Source organism: Arvicanthis niloticus, chromosome 22 (assembly GCF_011762505.2).
Source record: "Arvicanthis niloticus isolate mArvNil1 chromosome 22, mArvNil1.pat.X, whole genome shotgun sequence".
Taxonomy (NCBI): Eukaryota; Metazoa; Chordata; class Mammalia; order Rodentia; family Muridae; genus Arvicanthis; species Arvicanthis niloticus.
In genome coordinates this window covers 43,195,045-43,210,970 of record NC_133429.1, presented here as the reverse complement: position 1 = coordinate 43,210,970, position 15,926 = coordinate 43,195,045, and the positions used below count along the sequence as shown (strand labels likewise).

At 46.6% G+C, this 15,926-nt stretch overlaps 1 protein-coding gene across 2 annotated transcripts in view; it reads left to right on the top strand.

The window, feature by feature from the left end:
- The window catches only part of Xpot (exportin for tRNA), a 39,151-nt gene that overhangs the window by 15,820 nt on the left and 7,405 nt on the right, over positions 1–15,926 (top strand). For both annotated transcript variants that reach the window (XM_076920358.1, XM_076920357.1), the window contains exons 10-22: positions 1,069–1,107; positions 1,467–1,529; positions 3,261–3,385; positions 3,896–4,040; positions 4,197–4,316; positions 4,737–4,831; positions 5,395–5,464; positions 6,495–6,733; positions 7,719–8,004; positions 9,683–9,872; positions 11,072–11,188; positions 11,426–11,541; positions 12,503–12,550. In XM_076920358.1, the coding sequence (XP_076776473.1) occupies positions 1,069–1,107; positions 1,467–1,529; positions 3,261–3,385; positions 3,896–4,040; positions 4,197–4,316; positions 4,737–4,831; positions 5,395–5,464; positions 6,495–6,733; positions 7,719–8,004; positions 9,683–9,872; positions 11,072–11,188; positions 11,426–11,541; positions 12,503–12,550 (1,653 nt within the window). The remainder of the gene's footprint in view (positions 1–1,068; positions 1,108–1,466; positions 1,530–3,260; positions 3,386–3,895; positions 4,041–4,196; positions 4,317–4,736; positions 4,832–5,394; positions 5,465–6,494; positions 6,734–7,718; positions 8,005–9,682; positions 9,873–11,071; positions 11,189–11,425; positions 11,542–12,502; positions 12,551–15,926) is intronic.

The window sequence follows — 15,926 nt, the reverse complement described above, 5'->3', positions numbered from 1 at the left end:
TGATACATCTCACTCTCATTTCTCCCCCACTACCCATTCTTGTCCCCTCTTGTTGTACTGGTACCTTTGTCTCCTTCTATGTCCTGCTTTGATGTCCTTTGGGGGTTTTATAGTTCATTACAGTTATTTATAGGACTGTAGGCGAGGGGTTGTATACAGGAGCATGAGCCCCTTACCAGAGCCAGATGCTGCATCACTGAAGAAAATATCTCCCTGATCCTTAGCAGTGTAACAGCTCCTCGAGGAAGGGATGGGGCCTCACACACCACCCTCCCCTTCCCACTGCAATTTGCGTCAGTGCAGTCAACCATAGGGGCTGTCATCATGAGTGCAGTGGCCACCATGCTCAGAAATCAGCATTCCGCATGCACCCTCTGTGGGCTGGCTGTTTGGGTTCTGAACCCAGGACCTGGACCATGCTCGGCATTCCCTGACCTACCTCTCTACCCTAGGCTTCCCTAATTCTTAGAAATATAACTGCTTACATTCAGAGTTGAAGGGATTTTAGCATTGGAGAAACTGATCTTCCCACAGCGTTTTATCTCATGTTTCTAAGCTTCATTTGCTTTGTTTCTAAAAAGCTGAGGATGATTGTGCATGCCTTTAATCTCAGCTGTTGATGTGACCAGAGGAAGATCTCTCAGTTCAAGGACGAGGTGGCCTATAGCATGAATTTCAGGCTCATCATGACTATATAGTGAGATCTTGTCTCAGAACAACAAAAACGTCCTTCACCGCCTTACATCGTAATTCTTTCTAAATGTATGATAAGTAACTTAGTCACATTAATCTATGCTATTGCCTATATATCAAATTATTTATTAGACAAAATTATTACATATAAATCTAGAATCTGTTAACTATAGATTTGCTGTCAAACTGCTCAGCAGAAGTGTGTGGATTTTATTTTTATATCGGACCCAGGGACTTGTGCATGCTGGAGAAATGTTCTAATTGTACCAGAAGCTTCATTGTGTGTATTTTAGAAGAGTAGATTAGAAAAATACTTTGATACGCAAACATAGCATCAGAAAACCAAGTAAATTATTGTTTACTTTTTATTTTAAGCTCTCAGTGCTCTCGGATCAGCAGAAAGCTAATGTAGAGGTAAGTGACTTCTTTTAACCCAGTGGTAGATTTGTTTCCCAAGTCAGTTGGGGTTGCTCACCTGGCTGTGGTAAGGGGTTACTGCCCAGAGACAGCTGAAGGGAGGGGCTTAGTGAGGCTGGTGAGTTTTAGGGACTTCTGGTGAGTTGTTTGTTTCCTGAGTCTCAAGTAGCCTCCCTCCAAGGTGTGGACTTCACCCAATGCCATCCCGTGAGATTCCCTGAGCCCTTGCAGTGGGTGAGAAAAATGCCCATCTAAAGCTGATGATCAGTTCTTTGTCTGAAGCCTACCTTGTAATGTAAGCACATCTTACAGATTAAAAGAACAATTAACAGATGTTATTTTGTCACTAATTTTAGGCAATCATGTTGGCCGTTATGAAAAAATTGACTTATGATGAAGAATATAACTTTGAAAATGAGGTGAGGAGTGTTGCCCCAAAGAAACGCCAGTTTTAATTTTGTTTGTTTGCAGCAAATTAGTATTTTATATTTTAGTTTTAGAGCCCTTTAAAACAACAACAAAAAAAAAATAGTGTGTTTTAATGACTCATTGATTCTGATGTAGTTATTTGTATTGCTGTTAGTATGGGGCAGCACTAATGGAGCCCTCTGAGTCCTTTGCTCTCTAAGGGGTTGGGAGGGCATCTGGTACATCTCTTGCTGTGTAAACATTACGATCAGAGCTTGGTGACTGTAGAAGGCTGGATTTGTTGGTACATGCTCGCAGTCCCAGAGAAGGAAAGGCCAGCGAGTGGCTCCCTGGAGTGCATTGGCCAGCCAGCCCGGCCTGGACCGTGAGTCCCAGGTCTTAATGAGAGAACATGCCTCATGTACACAAAAGGTGGACAGCTCCTAGGACAGTACCTAAAGCGAGTACATGTATGAGCAATGCACACACACACACAGACACACACACAGACACACACACACATTCTTAGCTGAGAATGATAGCACATGCCTGAAATCGCAGCAGTTGGCAACCTTAGAAAACAATACTGTCATAAATGTGACACTAGCCTGGGTTACATACTGGGCTGTACAGTGAGAGCCTTTCTCAAAACAAAAGCGAATCTAATTGTGTGGTTTGGTTGCAGCTCAGTGGGAGAGATTTTGCATTACACGCAGGTCCTAGACTACGTCTATAGCAGTTAAAGAAAGAAAAGCAATACTCTGTAACATTGAGTTGACCATCGACGGTATTATTGAAGATCTTATCTCTGTTTACATTTGATCAGAGCTCTGGATCTAGGCCCAGTCAATAGGCCTGGAGTCACCAGCCAGCAGGGAGGGTGAGCATGAGGCTTACCTGCCTGGACTTGTTCAGCTACAGGCCTTGTCCAGAGTTGTAAGCATCAGCATCCCCCCAGTTTTAGGAGCTGTTCACTGCTTTCTGGAACTCTGGGGCTCGTGTTAGTTAGCTGTGTGCTAAGATACTGTCTTTAGAACGAATGTCAATGGGTAATAGTGGTAGTAAGCACCATGTCAGCCCCAGTCCTAATGCTGTCAGCACTTGGGGAGGACGGAGGAAACCACAGGCAAGTCTAATGTGGACCCACGACAGCTGTCACGCTGCCCTCCTCCATAGGCCTTAGGACCCAGGCCTTTGATGGTTCCGGATATTTTTGGGATTACTGATTACTGAGCAGGGAGGGGATTGCTCCTGAGCATTTGTGATTTTATTAATATTATTTGAAGATAAAAAGTATGAGATAACTGATGACTTGTGTAATTTTAAGATCTTAAATTAAATATATAGGTGTTTGTGTGTGTTGAAGGGTGTGTGTGTGTAAATGGTACATATATCCTTATTGTAAGTGTTGGCCAGGGTGTTGCTGTGGAGACCCAGGACAGCTTTTGGTGCTGGCTCCCCTCCCACCCTGAGTGCTCCTGACAGCTGAGTCATCATTTTGTTTTGTTTTGTTTTGTTTGTTTGTTTGTTTTTGGTTTTTTTGAGACAGGGTTTCTCTGTGTAGTCCTGGCTGTCCTGGAACTCACTCTGTAGACCAGGCTGGCCTCAAACTCAGAAATCTGCCTGTCTCTGCCTCCCAAGTGCTGGGATTAAACGTGTGCGCCACCACTGCCCGGCCAGCTGAGTCATCTTGATGCCGGTGCCTTAAAACTTTAAGATGGGGCTTTTCACTTGTGTCACAGGGTGAAGATGAAGCCATGTTTGTAGAATACAGAAAACAGCTGAAGTTACTGTTGGACAGACTTGCTCAAGTGTCGCCAGAGCTAGTGCTGGCTTCCGTTCGCAGAGTCTTTAGTGCCACGCTGCAGTAAGTTTTCCTGCCTGAGTTAGCTCTTCCCTCCCTTCCTGTAGGGATTTGCAACAGCTGAGTCCTGCAGTGCTCCCCCTCCTCACGAGTCTGCTAACAGTTGGCTTTGCTTCTGTAATATTTCCTGTCTCTACCTCTGTGGTTTAAGTTTGGTGCTTGGCAGAATTAACAAATGAATAGTATGACTTCAACTATTCAAGACTTTTTTAAGTGGTCTTTATTAGCATGTTAATTATACATAATGATGGGTTTCATTGTGATATTTGCATGTACTTAATGTATTTCAGCCACCTTCACTCTCATGCTGTTACTGTCTCTTGTCCCTTCCCACGGTTGTTGGTAACCCTGGGTTTCATTAGGGTTGGTTACAGGAATGAGGTTAATGAGCGTGGGCACCTCACCAGTGTCAGTGCCATTGGGAGGACTTTGTGGTGGGTTACTGTCCCGTGTATCAAGAGTCCTACAGAACATTTACATTGAGACCTCACAGACAGTATTGTGCCTTGGTAGGAACTGGCAGACCACGCGCTTCATGGAGGTTGAGGTAGCCGTGCGGTTGCTGTACATGCTGGCGGAAGCTCTCCCGGTGTCCCATGGCGCTCACTTCTCAGGTGACGTGTCAAAAGCAAGTGCTTTGCAGGACATGATGCGGACGGTAGGTATACTGAGAGTCATTTGCTGGAAACGTATTTGTCCTTTGTGCTGTGCTGTAGGCACACAGTTTGTTAATGGTTAGAGCTTGCCATGTTTCTACAGAGGGACTTTTGGATGCTGCAGTAAACAAGAATAGTTTTCTTCATTTCCTCTCTAGTTGGTGACATCAGGAGTCAGTTCCTACCAGCACACGTCTGTGACCCTGGAGTTCTTTGAAACCGTTGTTCGCTATGAGAAGTTTTTCACGGTTGAACCTCAGCACATCCCGTGTGTACTAGTAAGTGTGCACTGCCCTCGGGTTTGAATGTCCAGATTGTGCTCTGTCTTTGTTGTCTGTAACTTTTCTCAGAATTAAAAGGTTACCCAGTCCTGAGAGATAGTTATTAAAAGCAGTCCTTAAGGGCCTGCTGTGTCTAATACAGCATTACTCTGTATTCCCCGTCCCTGCCTAAGATGTCCAGTTTAATGTGAGCAGAAACACAGTATGGCTCTGGGTGGCGGTGACTCACATTTTTAATCCCAGCACTCGGGAGGCGGTGGCAGGCGGATCTCTGTGAGTTCGAGGCCAGCCTGGTCTACAGACTTGAGTTCCCGGGCAGCCAGGGCTACACAGAGAAACCCTGTCTAAAATAGAAAAGGCAGCCTGACAGTGCAGTCCTTGGGCGAGAGCAGAGCTAATGAGTGTGTCTTTCCTTAGATGGCTTTCTTAGATCACAGAGGGCTGTGGCATTCCAGTGCTAAGGTGCGGAGCAGAACTGCCTACCTGTTTTCTAGATTTGTCAAATCTCTCAAGTAAGTATCTCATTGGCTTGCAGTGCTGCGAGTGTAAGCACAGAGGCCACTGAGGGGAGATGGTTGTTTGGATGTCTGTGGGCTGAGGGTGCATGTGGGCCGTGAGTAAACATGAGGAAGAGGAGGCAGCCTTCCCGATGTGGGGGCAGGTGAACAGGTTTGCTGAGCCATCTCCCTAGGCCACAGTGCATATTTTTTGCTGGTTTTCTTGGTCCTGGAGATGACAGACTCAGGGAGGGAAATTGCCCTGCCTCTATCTCCCTCCAAGCACTGGAGCATAGGCTTGCATGGTGACGCCCCCTTGAGAGTCACTTTCACACAGTCTGTTGTATGCAGTGTCCTTTATACGTACCCGTTTGGTACTTGCTTGGCCTATGGTCACGCATGTTGCCTTGGCAATGCATCACTGCAGAGCACACAGACTTTAAACTGCTATGGGTTATTTTAGTAATCAGAGTAGCTCGTGTGGAAGCAGCTTTGCCTTTCTTCTGTTTAAATGGGAATTTTATGCTTCAGCACCTCGTGAGCGACTTACTTACTGTCTTCCTTTTGACTTTATTCAGTAAACAGATGAATCCTTACATTGAGGATATTTTGAATAGAATACAAGATTTATTAGCCCTTTCTCCACCGGTAAGTATCTCCCCAGGTATCACAGAGACTGTGCGTGCCAGCTTTGTTTCTCATAGTGGGAGGGGTGGGTGGTGTGTGCAGAGTTTACTGGGATCTGTTTCCCAACATCGTCTTGAAGCACAGTAGTAATGGAAGGAAGTTGGCAGTGTGGGGCGTGTTCTGAGTCCTCAGTATTATTAAATGTAGTTGACATTTAATGGAGAAGGGAGAAATTCCACCTCTAAATTACTCTCGTGTTGGGATTATGTTTGTCATTCTCAGTGCTGCTTAATTTGAAGTTTATTTTCTTCAGACTTAGTGTTAGAATGTTAATCCTTCCAGTGTCTGAAGGATTTAGGTTGAGATGATTTATAAGTACATTTGATTTACATGTGTTTTTTGATTTTTACTCATATGTATGTATGTTTTGCCTGCCAGCATGTGTATCTGTGCACCACATGTGTGTAGTGCCTCAAAGGGCGGGAAGAGGGCACCAGCGTCCCCAGGACTGCGGGAGCCAAAGCCCCGTCTTCTGCAAGAGCAGCCATTGTTCTTTACGTGCTGAATCACCTCTCCAGCCCCTTACACTGTTTTGTTGAAAGCAAGATAATAACATTTCATTAAATGGAATTCTTCACTCTTTTCTCACGAGTTTTCTGACTCTTGCAACTCAGGCATCCAAAGAGTCATGTTGTATCGGATAGTAACAGTTATCTTAGGGTCATCTGCAGAGTTGACTAACCTTCAGTTGATATGCTCGCTCACTCATGTATAGGGCTAGGGTTTATCCCAGAGCCTCAGGCATGAGGACGTGGTACTAGGAAGTAATATCCTTAGCCCAGCACAAGAGTTACAACTATGAGACTTTAACTTCTGCTTCCATTTTAAGTTTCCTCTTCAGTCTGGGATTGTGGCAGAAATTTTGTTTTTCTATGAGTACTTGCTATAAGAGCCAACGTGGTAGGTTGTATTTCCTGTCTCTCATGCTTGACTAAGTTAAATGAGAAGCACTAAAACGTAAATACTCAGTTAAGACAAAATTTCCTCGTAGGAGAACGGTTACCAGTCCTTGCTGAGTAGCGACGATCAGCTCTTCATATATGAAACAGCCGGGGCGTTGATCGTCAACAGTGAATACCCCGCAGAGAACAAGCAGGCCTTAATGAAGGACCTCCTGACACCACTGATGGAGAGGTTTAAGGTTCTGTTGGAAAAGCTGATGATGGCGCAGGATGAAGAGAGACAAGTATCTCTTGCAGATAGTCTCAACCACGCGGTTGGGTTCGCCAGGTGAGCCCAGGTGCAACTAAGATTGCAAAGCTGTGCATTTGCATAGGTGCAGCAATGCGTCTGCATAACTAACGGTGCCATCCCTGTAGGCAGAACCTCTTGTGTGGGTCTTTCTGACATGAACACACTCAACTGCTTTCAAAGCTGACTCCGTTACTCAGAGGGTTGTATAACTCCTTGTCTCTCCAGTAAGTTAAAAGTTCAGCCAGCTAAGAGGACAGAGCCGTGGCTAGCTGCATGTTCATCATGATGACTGTCTAAGTCCTTAGTGCTCTGGATTCTGATACTCTGTAGTGTTACAGTGTGCCTCAAAGACCCAAGCTGCAGTCCACTTCTCTCCCCACAGTTTTTTAGTAATGGCATGGAAATTGAAGTGATCACCAATAAGTTATCCTGGGAGGTTGTGGTGTACTGTAAAGTTGAAGAGCCAGGCCTCAGGTGATCTGAGGAACTTGCCTGTGACTGTGATTAGATTGTTTTTAAATGTCATGAGTAGCATATACAGATTGCCTAGGGGCTTAGTCACAGTAATTACATTTTTTTCTTGCAGACTTTATCAGGATTTTTTAAAAAGCATATGGACAGACTCAGCTTATGTTTAACTGCATCTTGTTTGCTTAACTTTTTTAACGTTTTGTTCTGTAATGATAATCTGGAAGCAGTCATTTTCACATAATTGTTAACTAAGGATGGACGCCGGGCAGTGGTGGCGCACGCCTTTAATCCCAGCGCTTGGGAGGCAGAGGCAGGTGAATTTCTGAGTTCAAGGCCAGCCTGGTCTATAGAGTGAGTTCCAGGACAGCCAGGGCTACACAGAGAGACCCTGTCTCGAAAAACAAAACTAAGGATGGACATGATTCTGACGTAGGAAGCCATTGGTTTCCTGGTGTTAGGCTGCTTTTTTTTTTTTTTTTTTTTTTTTCATGCTCTGAGGTTTTAAAGACTAACACTAAACTGGGTTGCCTGGTTTTTTTTGGTCACATAGTCGAACCAGCAAGGCCTTCAGCAACAAGCAGACTGTGAAGCAGTGTGGCTGCTCCCAAGTCTACCTGGACTGTTTACAGACGTTCCTGCCGGCCCTCAGCTGCCCTCTACAAAAGGAGGTTCTCCGGAGTGGGGTCCGCACCTTCCTTCACCGCATGATCATCTGCCTGGAGGAAGAGGTTCTCCCGTTCATCCCCTCTGCCTCAGAGCACATGCTCAAAGACTGTGAAGCGCGAGATCTCCAGGAGTTCATTCCTCTGATCAACCAAATCACGGCCAAGTTCAAGGTAAGGTACAACAGGGTGCCGAATAGACCGAAGGGTGCCAGGACACCTGACTTAATTATCCGTCCTCGTCCTCCGCAGCTGTGAAATTGCATGTGTGCATCCCAGAGAGCTTTTAAATTGTGTCCCTTTCTGTTGTGTGTTGGTGTGCGGGAGCTGGGAGCAGGGGGTGCTTACTCATACACATGCCGGCTACACGGTGGCCTCTATTGCCTTCCACGTTTGTTTTTTGGTATGTGGTCTGCCACTAAACTTAAAGCTTACTGCTGGGGCTAAGACTGGCTGGCCTGTAAGCCCCGGTGAGCTCCTCCATCTTCCCAGTGCCATAGTGTCGGGGCACCCCACCATGCCCACCTGTCATCACAGGGTCAGGGTTCAAGCTCAGAGAACTCTTCACAGGTGGAGCCACCTCTCAGCCCATTCTCCTTTCTAAATGACGAGTTACTTGGTTACATGGATCCTTGGGATTTGTTAACGTTCCCAATAATATGCTGTCTGCTACAGGAAAGACTAGGTAGATTTTTAGATTGCAAAAAGATGACTTTTATGTGTATGCGTGATTTGCCTGTACGGATGGACGTGCACCATGTGTGTGCCTGGTCCTCAAAGATATCAGAAGAGGGTGTTGGATCACCTGGACCTAGAGTTACAGAACATGGAGTTGTGAGCCTCTGTGGGTGCTGGGAACAGAACCTAGGTCCTTTGCAAGAGCAGCAAAATAAAAATGTTAATCACCATAGCAAGAAAAAACTACCAAGAAGAGCAAGTAAGTCCAGCACTGATTCCTGCCTGTAAACATATGGCGTATGACTTGGATCTTGGAACAAGAGTCTGAAAGTAATCCAGTGCATTGGAGGCATCTGGAGACAGAACTTACAGCATGTGTGAGCTAGCTCAGGAGAATGGCCGTCAGACGCATGGTGCTTGCCAAGTTCAAATCTGCCCTGGATGGCTTTTTTCATGTTGCTCTGTGTTCCTGAAAATATACCTCAAGTGGCAAGAATTCTGCCTTATAGACAAGGAAGCTGGGGCCCAGACAGGGTAAGGAATTTAACTAATGGAAGTCACACGTTAGTTTAATTGTACAAAATTCACTTCTTAGGATTTTTTTCCCCCCTTAGGAATTTAAATTTGAAAATCCCTTTGATTATGATCCCTTGTTGCTTTTCAAATCATTTTTTCTTCTTTCATTTTTAACTTCATTAGAGCGTGTATGTGCGTGCCAACGCGTGGAGGTCAGAGTTCAGCACTGTGGACTCAGGTCTCCTTCCATCCTTCCATGGGTTCTGGGGATTAGACTCAGGTCACCAGGCTCGAACAGTGTGCATTTGCCTACTGAACTGTCTTACTGAAACACAGCCAGAATTATGAGAAACAAGTTGAACTTAAGATTTGCTTTTACGTGTGGTGTTTGGTCTGCACCGTGTGTGCGCAGTGCCTGGAGAAGACAGAGACGGCATCGGATTCCTTGGAACATAAGTTAGGAATGGTTGTGCGCTTCCATGTGGGTTCTGGGAACTGAACCAGGCCCTCTAGCTCTCTCCGGCCCACACCTGCTGAGTTTAGTCTTGTGTCTTTGTGTAGTGTGTGTTTTTATAGTTTGTGTGTCACTTTCTACCCCAGCATCGTTTGCATTTCTCCGTCACTTCTGAGGTACAGTGACAGTTGTTCCTCTCTCCAGATGCAGGTGTCCCCGTTCTTACAGCAGATGTTCATGCCCCTGCTTCACGCCATCTTTGAAGTGCTGCTGCGGCCAGCAGAGGACAATGACCAGTCGGCGGCGTTGGAGAAGCAGATGCTGAGGAGGAGTTACTTCGCCTTCCTGCAGACGGTCACTGGCAGTGGGATGAGCGAAGTGATCGCGAATCAAGGTAGGGTGCACACTGTTCATAGTGTGTGTGAATCAAGGTAGGGTGCACACTGTTCATAGTGTGTGTGAATCAAGGTAGGGTGCACTCTATGTAACATGTGTATAAGTCAAGGTAGGGTGCATGCTGTGCACAATGTGTGTGAATCAAGGTAGGGTGTACGCCTTGCACGATGTGTTATGTCCCTGTCCCGGTGTACACTGTGTGAGCAGTGGCCAGTGGAAGTGGTGAACGTCCAGCACCATACGGTTAGTTTATGTTTAGTTTGTCTTGTCTATATTCTTTAATTCTGTGTAAGTAGCACAGTGCACAGTGCAAGGATTGGCCTGACAGTGCAGTCTTGCTGGCCAGTTTGCCATTCTGAAATCAGTAGCATCACTGGCCAGCCACAGTGGTGCAGGCTTGTAATCCAGGTTACCTGGGAGGTTGAGGCAGGTCAGTCAGCTGCACAGCTGCCCTGATGCACAGCATTCCGGGAGAGTTTGGGAGGCCTTCTCTTTAAAAAAAGGAAAAGGAGTGAATTTGGACATGGCGAGTGTCTTGAGCTAGTTTTCTATTGCTGTAACGACCAAGACAACTTACAGAATAAAGATCTTGGTGCTTACAGTGTCTGAGGGTGAGCCCAGGACCATCATGGCAGGGCAACAGTAAGGCGTGATGCTGGAGCACAGAGCAAGGCAGAGAGCAAGCTAACTGGGAACTGTGGGCTTCTGAAGCTCCAAAGCCTAACCTTAGCCTCCTCCAGCAAGGCCACGCCTCCTCCAGCAAGGCCACGCCCCTCCAGCAAGGCCACGCCTCCTACCACAAGGCCACTCATCTAATAGTTCCCAAACACTGGATCCACCCACTGGGAACCAAGGACCAAGCGTTCAAATATATGAGCTATTCTTGTTCAAACTATCACATGGTATCTATATTCAGTATTTAGGAGGCAAAGACAACCAGATACCTGTGATTATGAGAGTAGCCTGGTCTGCACAGCAAGATCTTAAAAAAAAAAAAAAATCCCGAGGAGCAAACCATTACAGGAATCTTGGCCTTTCGTTGCTTAGAGGTTACATACATGCTCAGTTAATGGGATAAGTGACAGGATTTTATAACACTGTAGGTCTGTTTTGACTTAACTATATATTTTGAAATGGGTGCTTCAGGTTGTGTTTTCCTTTGAAATTTAAGTGTAGGATTTTTTTTTTCCTCTTCAGGTGCAGAAAATGTAGAACGGGTGCTGATTACTGTTATCCAGGGAGCCGTTGACTACCCAGATCCGATTGCACAGAAGACGTGTTTTATCATCCTCTCCAAGCTGGTAGAGCTCTGGGGTGAGTTTGATGTTCTATCCACTATACCTGTCCCGGCCCTGTGCTAGGACAAGAACCCAAGGCTTTGTGTGTTCTAGTCCATGGTCCTGCAGTCGGCAACACTTGCAGCCTGACAATTCCTTTAACCCTTCCTTCCCAACCCGTTTCTGATCCAGATAGAAGCAGGAGCTGGGGATTGATTTCCCTGACTGGTTGACTTTCTTTTAAGCAACATGAAACTTTGGATTCTCTTGACAGGAGGCAAGGACGGCCCAGTGGGCTTTGCCGACTTTGTCTATAAGCACATCGTCCCAGCCTGCTTCCTGGCACCTTTAAAGCAGACCTTTGACCTGGCAGACGCACAGACAGTATTGGTGAGTGCCTCTGAGTTTGTTTACCACGTGTAGACCTCACAGAAGCTTCTCTCAGGACACGGTGGTTGTTTTCCATGCAGAGTCAGTGATTCTCATCAGGTTATTTTTATATTCAGGGGATGGGACTGAGGGTGTTACATGCTAGGTAGGTGCCTTACTCCTCCCCCTCTCCCCTCCCTGTCTTCCTCTCCCATTTGTCTCTGTCTTTCTCACTCTCCTCCTCCTCCTCCCCATCCCTCTTCCTTCAGTTTCCCTCTCTTTTGTCCCTCCTCACTTTGGTTTTGCTCTGTGGACATTGCTGCCTGGGATCTCACTGTGCACATCAGGCTCCCCCCTCCCCCACTGTAGGCAGTCCTCTTGCCTGCAGGCCTCCAGAGTGTTGGCATGAACTCACTGTCACACCTTGCTCCTGCCTCTCTGCTCAGCAGTGCCCTCTGCCATTGAGGGTGTTAAAAAGGCAGTCTTCTTCCTGTGCAAAGGGTCCCAGATCTCTGATCAATGTGTGGGAGAGAATTGTTTTCTCACTTCTCAATAGTTGGATAAAGCCCATATACTACATTGGGACCGCAATTCGTATTCCATTTCCTGTTTGATGTGTGTGGGAGGTTCTCTTTCCTATATGCTTGTGTGCCATCTGCAAGCCTGGTTTTCTCTGAGGACAGAAAAGGGAGTCAGAGCCCCTGGGACTGGAGTCACCCATGACTGTGAGCCACTTGTGGATGCTGGGATTCAAACCCTGGTCCCCTGGAAGAGCAGCTGGTGCTCCTAACCACTGAGCCCTCTCTCCAGCCCCAGGGTTTGTCTCTGCTTTATTTTGTGCGGCCTTGTTATTATCTTCACGCCCTGCACACACTCAGCCGTCAGTATTTTCTGTGCAGTAACTTTAAGGCGGGAGGGATAGAAGGCTGATTTTTGTAGTGAAAAACTGTCTGCATTAAAATTTGAACTTGTTTTTTTGCAGGCTCTTTCTGAGTGTGCCGTGACGCTGAAAACAATTCATCTCAAACGGGTAAGGCCCTGGCCCTGGCTCCTTCACTTCAGTGCACCCATCCATACTTGCTTTCAGTTGGGTTCAACTCTTGCTTGTAAAAACTCTTACCCAAGGTGACGTCAGCGATGACTCTGTGGGTGGTTGGGAAGGGCTGAGTGAACATGGCTCTGACTGTGGCTGTCCTCACACGTGGGTCACAGGATAATTTCCAAGTGCAACTTCTGCATGGCCACCTTTCTCTGCCTTGTCTCTTCTGTGTGTGTGTGCGTGTGTGCGCGCCCATCCATGTGCGTGTGCATGGTGTGTATGCAGGTAAGAAGCTGCCACCAAGGATGTGCATATGTGCTTGTTTAGGTCAGGGATCATCCTCAGGTGTTACTACTGTCCTTGTTGTTTTCTGAGACCAGGTTTGTCGATGAGACCTGGGGCTAACTATTAATTAGGCTGGCTGGCAGGCCATCCCAGGGAACCATTGTGGGGTTAAAGTAGATGCTGGAGGTGAAACCCAGGTCCTCCTGTTTGCAGCAAGTGCTTTGCCAATGGAGGGGTTGTTCTAGCATTTTATTAGTTGATTTATGTTTTATTTACTATTTGACTTATTTATTAGCTTGTCCAGACAGACTTTCACACAGTAGCCCAGCCTGGCTTGAACTCATAGCACTCCTCCTGCCTCAGCCTCTCACACATTGGGGTTATAGGTGTCAGTGAATAGAGACTTTGATTACTTCCAAATACTGAGTTCTTGGTCAGTAAATAATATGTATAAATCACAATGACTTTAGGTATTGTCAGATAACTTGAATTAGTTGCCAACATTTAAAAATAAGTACTGCTTTTCTTTTAGCAAAAACTCTTGATTTTAGCTTCTCTGGTCCAGCACTGCCCAGCGTTCTGACTGCAGCACACTGCCAAGCAGCCTGTTCCCTGGCCCCGTAGGAGTGAGGTCTCTGCTTTAGCGCCTTTGCTTCTCTGAGCTTGACCCTTCTTGTGAGAGAGAGTTGAAGGTTCTCATTTCAACACCATTTCCTCTATCCCTGTGCCACTATAGCTAGGGCGGGGCCCGCTGTGTTGCAGGGAAAACAAATGCATCAAAATGAATCTTCAGTTTCTGGAGCTCAGGGTCAGAGGAAGCAATGCGGCCATAGCTCTCAGTGTTGACGTTAGTGTTTCGGTGGATAGATGACATAGCACGGGTGGATATGTGTCTTAAGATGAATGTGCCCTGCTTGGGACTGGCTCCCAGGTGTTTGTGAGGGCAGCAGACGTGGCATCTGCTGGGAGGTCAGAGACTTAACCCTTTCTGCTTACGGGTCTACACGTGGGGACGGGTGGTCAGAAGCTCTGTGTTGTTGTATGTAATCAAATATTCAGAAAGTGAGTAGGCCAAGTGATGTAGCTGGGTGAGGAAAGATGGGAATACGGGTGTGAAGTGCTCACTTGGGGTCCTCACACTCAGTCCATCAGAACTTTGCCTAAACAAGAAAGAACGACCCCAAGGTGGGGCTAGAGGCGGCTTCAGCAGTGCAGTGTGCATGCCGCTCCTGCAGAGGACCTGGGAAGGCCAGCAGTGTCTCTAGCTTTAGTGGGCACACACACTCATGCAGATACATGCATACACAGAGACAGCTAAAAATAGAACCAACAGTTAGACTGTTGTGAACACTAAGGGCAGAGGAGACTGACAAGTGCATGCTCGAGTTTAGGATAAGGGATGTCATGGAGTTAAGAATGGTGTTCTGGGGCTGGAGAGATGGCTCAGCGGTTAAGAACACTGGCTGATCTTCCAGAGGTCCTGAGTTCAATTCCCAGCTCATAAAAGGATTTGATGCTGCCTTCTGGCATGCAGGTGTACGTGCAAAAAAGGCGTGCAAATATTTAAAAATAGAGCTCTGAAGTATTATCTTCATTCTAAATCAGTAAAAAAACCAAAACAAAACAAAAAAAAAAAAACAACAAAAAAAACAAACTCAAATTCAACCACAGAGTTTTTGATTGTTTCTATTTCCCGATTTTGAATATTTGAATACAAGTTTATTTTCCCAGAATAAACCAACCCCCTCCTGCCTCGTGTGTGTGTGTGTGTGTGTGTGTGTGTGTGTGTGTGTGTGTGTGCGCGCGTGCGTGCGTGCGTGCGTGCAGCTGTGCACACATGTGTAATGTAGATGTGTGTATGCTGTAGCACAGGGACAGAGGTCAGAAGCCAACAACTCTGAGGCGTCGGGTGTCTCCCTCACCGTGGGATCACGCTTGCAACCAATGCTTCTGAACCATTACCTTCTGAGCCATCAGTTCCCTGGCCCAAATCATATGTTTTTAGGGGGCGTGTATTTGTGCATGTCTTTCTTTCGAGTGGTAGTCATACAGTTGTGTAAGAATGGCGGGCAGGCATTGGAAATAAGAGAGACGGGTGGACTCACAGAGGGGAGAAGAAATCCCAGACTCTTCAGAAACATGCCAGGGTCTATCCCACAGGCGACACATGTCCTCTGAGGGGTCAGAAGGCTGAGATCTAGGCCCATCTAAGCAGAGGGCGGTGAATCCAGGCAGAGAGGAGGTAAAGGGCTCCTGTGACAGGAGACGGGAATCCAGACATTAAAGCAGGGAGCGGTGTTGCTTTGGGGTCTGTTTTGAGACAGGCCAACTTCACACTCAGTACTCCACATGCCTCAGCCTCCCAAAATGCTGGGTGTGACCCACTGAGTGTGTCAGGTTACTTACTTTTAGCTTAGCACAAACCAAGTTACTAAGGCCCTTACATGTTATCCAGTGCGGGACAGGGAAGACGGCTCAGTCAGTCCATCGGCTACTTATTACATAAGGACCTATGTTTTAGGTCCTCAGCACCCAGGCAAAGCCTCAGTGCTGTGGGGAAGGATAGGTCCAGACAGGTGTATCATCCCTGGAGTTTACTGACTGGCCAGCCAAGCCGAATTGGCCAGCTCTAGACTTCAGGAGAGACCCTGTCTGACCAACAATAAGGCGAACAGCAGTGTGTGAAGATACTCAGTACCAACCTCTGGCCTCCACAGGCTGTTCACACACAAGTGACCAAATTCAAATGTCACATTTACTGCTGTCCCTTTCTTTTTTTAATGTATTGGATTTGTTCAAATTTTTTATAGCTGTTCTCAGAAATGACATTGCTAAAAAGGAAGTGTCTTTCAAAGTGTCCTGGGTTCCTTTGTGGTCACTGGGAACCAGCCTGGCTTAGGGTTATTTATGGCCTCCTCCCTTGCCCCTCCCCCAAGCTTAGCAACCTTCTCCGAGAAAAGAGGAATACACCACAGCTGACTTCATACGTTTTACATGCGGGAAGCCAGGAAACAATGCCTCAAAAACTGTATTCTGACTCCATCTGCCCGACCCCTCTTCCTGATCTGCGCTCACGCCCTCT